The sequence below is a fragment of the Hipposideros armiger genome, unplaced genomic scaffold (assembly GCF_001890085.2).
Source record: "Hipposideros armiger isolate ML-2016 unplaced genomic scaffold, ASM189008v1 scaffold_8, whole genome shotgun sequence".
Classification (NCBI taxonomy): Eukaryota; Metazoa; Chordata; class Mammalia; order Chiroptera; family Hipposideridae; genus Hipposideros; species Hipposideros armiger.
Window position 1 is genome coordinate 3,717,733 of NW_017731358.1, and position 5,375 is coordinate 3,723,107.

Below are 5,375 nucleotides of genomic sequence, written 5' to 3' on the forward strand. Positions count from 1 at the left end.
TTATTTGGGCAAAGCTTTCATTACTGTATTGTTTATAATAATGAAATTTTGGAAATACAGGCATACCTTAGAGATATTGCGGGTTTGGTTCCAGACCACCACAATAAAGTGAGTATCGCAATAAAGTGAGTTGTAATCTATTTGGCTTCAATTTGTAAAAAACGTACCATTTATGAAGCGCAATAAAGTGAAGTGCAATAAAACAAGGTATGCCTGTATGCCTGTAACCCAAATACCCAACATAAAGGGTAAAAATAAACTATGGTATAACGATCCAATGGCACATTATAAAAGTATCTTAAATTATTTTGTGAAGAGAATAACAACATGAAAAAAATGAATGAAAAAGCAATTGGCAATTTAAAAAAATCTTCCCTCAACTATTGGGTTGTCGGAAAAGTCATGACATATTTTGTCTATGTTTTTCAAAGGTCATTTATTTATATAAAGAACAAAGATTAATCATGATGTATTGCCCGTTTTGTTCAATAACATTTTGCCATCTTTCAGTGAGCTTCATAATTCCCTCGTTCATAGAAGGACCTGTCTTTATTTGCAAAAAACTGAACAAGGTGCTGATTTACAGCCTCATCTGAATTGAACGTTATACCACGCAAGGAGTTATAAAGAGAGCGAAACAAGTGGAAGTCTGACAGCGCAAGGTCAGGCGAGTAGGGTGGGTGTGGTAACACATCCCATCCAAGCTCCAATAATTTTTGACGGGTGACCAAACTTGTGTGTGGTCTCGCATTATCGCAATGGAACATAACTCCTTTAAAATTAACAAGCTCTGGACGTTTCTGGATGATGGATTCATTCAAACTGTCCAATTGCCGACAGTACACATTCTAATTGATTGGTTTCTTGGTAGGAGCTTGAGAAACACGACACCTTTAAAATCCCACCACACTGAGAGCATAACCTTCCTCTGATGAATGTCTGCTTTCGATGTCATTTGAGGCGAATCATCACGTGGGGNCAAAACAACTTAAGAGAATTTTCTGGTCAGTTTTCTTTATCAAATTGAATATTCAGTCTTTCAGAGTAGCAATATGAAGATCAGAAATGCAAAGTTAAAACTCTAGGAGTTTCTGCCTATGGCAAACAGAAGGTATTGCATTATGTAACTGTTAATAAAGGCATACAACAGGGCCGGTAGAGTGGTTCAGTTGGTTAAGAGCTTGCTCAAGAGTGCGAGCTCTGAGCAACAGGGTCGCCGGTTCGATTTCCGGCCGGAGCTGAGCTGCCAACAGGTGGCAGGATGGCTCAGCTAAAAATAATAATAATAATTAAAATTTTAAAAAATAGGGGCATACAACAGTGGTCTACAATTAATTATGCTGTGCCAAGTTAAAGGCATCTGGTTTTCATGCTGTTGCCATGGGCCTCTGATTACCCTGAGTTCCTTTCTGTATTGCTGCTCTATACAAATTTATAGCTTTCCATGGTGCGAGTGTGGAAACTGAAGAGGATATAAAATACTGACAGGCTAGTGATAGTAAAATCATGATGAGAGCATAGTAATAAATGAACTGAAGCATCGTTCCATTCTTCATCTTCCCAGTGTGCAAAAAAGAGGCACCCTAGAAGCACTGGGTTATAGGCCAAAGGTCTTGAGTTGTATGGATTCCTTTTAAGATTCTCACTAAGAAAAGATCTGCCTTCCCCACAACCCACCATCATAACCTTGGTTATCCATGGTGTCTGGACCTTTCCCCATGATCAAGGTCTGTGGACTGTGCAGCATATTTGTGGCTTTTTTTACTTCCAAATCCCAAAACTGCCTTCAGATCTGGACTTCTGGACTTGTTATTTGAATTCAAAGAAGCATGATTTAGTAATGGAAAGAAGCAGTCAGCCAATTAAAGATAATAAGGCTCTGATGGCTGCCACATTATTATGAGCCAAAGGCTTTGAATGGTAGTGTCTTTTCATAGTTGAACACAAAGTAGGGACAAGTATTGGTTCTTGGAATTTTCGGAAGCCACAATCTGGAGAAGTTGGAGCTTGTCTTACACTTCAGGCTGCCCTCTTTGGTTAGATGGAAAAAGGAAAATGGGAATGTGGTCTATTAAAGTGATAAAAGCCACAGGAAAAAATACAGTTCTATGTTAAATTAATATTTGTCTTTGTTGGTCTGTCTAGGAATTTTTAAATAATGGGAGAGTTTTTCAGGGGAAAAAAGCTAAAAACCTCTGAAAAACTCTATTCATTAGAAAACCTAAGCACACACCCGGTTTTTTTTTTAAGCTTTCCAGAGAAAATGGTTTTAAAAAAATGTAAGCTATAAACAGAGGGTTAATAGAAATAATGATGTAAAAATCGATACCAAAGTTACTTTATAATTGGTAAATAAAAAATAAGAGAGGATGTGAAGCAATTTGTTCAGAAGACCTAAAGATAGTATCTTGGAAGAAAGGCTAGTGACCTTTTTTCAGACAACACTTCTAAATACATTTAAAAATATTCTTCTAACTTCCCTGTAAGGAATAATAAAGATTCCCTGTCAACCATCCTAATTTCAAACTGTGTGGATTATAGCCCAAACATTGTTTTGCAAGTCAGTTGCTTTAAACTTGGGATGCATTTTCTTTTAGAGGTAAATTAGATATAAGGTTAGGTTCTAATGACCATTAAAACTCAATAAATCCACTCTGTATTTGAAATAGAATACAAATGCCATTATTAACCCAGACTATCATGTATATGGAGGTTTTTAATGTGCTTAATGTCCTACCAAGGACAATACAGTCTCCCGTATGGGATGCTGGAATATCAGAGACTATGGAGACAAGTCTCTGTAGGGAAGGAGTGGGTGGTGTGGTTGGGTGGGATGGGAGGGTTAAAAGCTAAGAGCTCCAGAGGGTTGGGGTCTCCCAGAGTTCTGTTCTGGACACACTTGTACATCCCAGTCCAACTACTTTCTTTATATTTTCAATAGTAAAGTCACCCCAGGAGAAACAATAATTTTTCATACAAAGTTTTTCTTTGCTTAAGAAAAATGGCTTCCATATTGCTGTTTTAGCTCAGTAACTTCTGGTGCTGCCCAGGTATTTCTTACCTGAGTCTCAATCTGCTGTTCTTTTTTGACATTACGAAGCTGTTTTTGAAGAGATTTTATTTTTTTTCTTCCTTCTTCTTCCCTAGAAGAGATAATAATGATTTGTGTTCAGAGCAGTGCTTCTCAAACTTCAGTGTGCAAAAGGATCACGTGGATGTTAAAAAACAAATTCCTGGGCTCTATCCCCAGAGATTCTGGTTCAGTAGGCCTGAGATAGGGCCCTGGAATTTGCAGCTCTAACAAGTTCCCAGGTGATGCTAATGGTGCTGGTCCATGGAGCACACTTTCAGCGACACTTTTAAAAGACTGGGATTTGGGTTAGTAAATTGAAGGAGGATTTTCTGGCTTATCAGTCTTGTATCTAAAATAGCAGCTGCTGAGAAAAAAACTAAGAGAAGGAACAGGAAGAGGAAAAAGAAGAACCTTTTCTATTCTGAGCACTTCACATAGTCTTACCTAACATTAACCTTTATGAAGTTGTCTCTATCATTATCCCTAATTTACAGATGAGGAAAATGCAGCTTAGAGAGCTGAGGTAACTTGCTGTGGTGGANTTTGTATAATATTCAGATGGATAATTTAAAAGAAAATATGGGCTACAGCTCATTCATTAGGCTGGTAGAACTGAAGTTGATTTTTCTTTCCTTAAAAATTCCTTTTTGCTCTCCTTGGTATTTTATAAGTGGAACACAAACATATCAGAGGATAAAAAACTTTTGGTGACTCACCTGCTGCTCCTTTCTGAGGAACGTTTCAATCTCCACATGAATCCGGTTCTCTCCTTCCATTTTCAACCTTAGTTTCTGTGAGAACAATAAACCAATAAACCAGCCGGGTTGGAAATCTCTTCTCAACTCTTTCCAGAGGTGTCTCTGTGACAGCAGCACAGGTTTTCTTTACCAGCTGGGATCCCCCGAACTCCGCAGTATTGCTGCAAAGCTACACAATTCAGTTCCCTTCAACTCAAGTGTCTACAAACGTTGCTGAGCCGTGTGTCAGGCACTGTGATAGATACATGCAAGTGCCCAGAACAAAAGGACCTAATCCAGTTGCCTGGAAAGGCATGTCAATTTAAGGAGAGAAACATGTTCCAAAGGCACAGGTTCTTAGGCCTAGAAAAGGAAACCCCAGAATGCAAGAACAGTTTGCTGTCCTAGCCTTAAGCCACACCTGGGAGTAAGCGTTCAAATAAGTAGGGGGCTCAGAGAAAGGAGTCCTGCACACGATGACACACTCTACTGAGTTGGCTCCTTCTGGCCTACCTGTTGTTCTTTTAGCCATTTACCCTTCCTCCTCTCAGGAGGGTCTACCTCTTGCTTCTTTCTCCTGATACTTTTCACTGTGACTTCTCATCTCAATAAATTTAAGTTTGAATGTAGTTCAGCTTTAGATTTCTATTTCTGAGTGGCGGGACAAGTTACTGGTTGGGTGAGGAAAGCAGCAACAAAAACCTGCAGTTACTACATATCTTGTTTTGTCCTCTCCAGAAAGTACAACCAATTTTCAATCATTACCAAAATAAATAAATAAATAAATAGGAGATATAGGATCTATACAGCTCATCAGAATCTCTGCTTGCAAATATGCCAAGTCTTCCTTCCGTTTTCATTTTTAACCTCAAATGATAGGGCCGTAGGAGAGAGAAAGCAATGATCAGGAAAATCTCCCTCTCCGTCCTCCTTTGTTAACTGAGGTGGTATCAGGAGTGACAGCTCAAATGCCATTCATTACCTGGCTCCTTCCTAATGTAGCGGTGATTACCTCAATCTCTTCCAGCAAGAGCTCCTCTGTTTTGTTACATTTTTTCCGGGTCTGGGAAATCTGCAGCTCTGTATTTTTCTTCATATAACGATCCTCCATGTTGGTTTTTGCCTTCATCTCTTGCAACTGGTCCTTGAGGTAAGCAATATATTCATTCTGACTCTGTAGAGGTAAGATCAGATTTCTAGATTAAAATACATTCTACTTCCATTCAGTTCAGTCAGTGGCTTAAGCTTACCTTTTTTTTTTAGCTGAGCCATCCTGCCACCTGTTGGTAGCTCAGCGGCAGCTCAGCTCGGGCTGGGACTCTAACTGCTGTTGCTCAGAGCTCACACTCTTGAGCGGAAGCTCTTAACCAAGTGAGCCACTCGGCCGGCCCAAGCTTACCTTTTGTATTTATAAATCAACAAGGAATTGGATCTATTTTTCTGCTATCACACTATGGGAAATCTAGCCAATCATCATGGATAGTATAAAAGAAAATGAAAGATAAGTAGTTCTAAGCATCAGGACTGTGATGCTTAATTCTAGGCACACTATTTGGGTACTCTGT

The 5,375-nt window shown here is 39.1% G+C and overlaps 1 protein-coding gene across 1 annotated transcript in view; it reads right to left on the minus strand.

Moving 5' to 3' along the window:
* DRC9 (dynein regulatory complex subunit 9) overlaps nucleotides 1-5,375 on the minus strand; it is a 32,334-nt gene that overhangs the window by 7,282 nt on the left and 19,677 nt on the right. Inside the window, exons 6-7 of the mRNA XM_019650862.1 lie at nucleotides 4,823-5,006; nucleotides 3,790-3,864 (exon numbers count right to left, since the gene is read on the minus strand). Coding sequence (XP_019506407.1) covers nucleotides 3,790-3,864; nucleotides 4,823-5,006 — 259 coding nt within the window. The remainder of the gene's footprint in view (nucleotides 1-3,789; nucleotides 3,865-4,822; nucleotides 5,007-5,375) is intronic.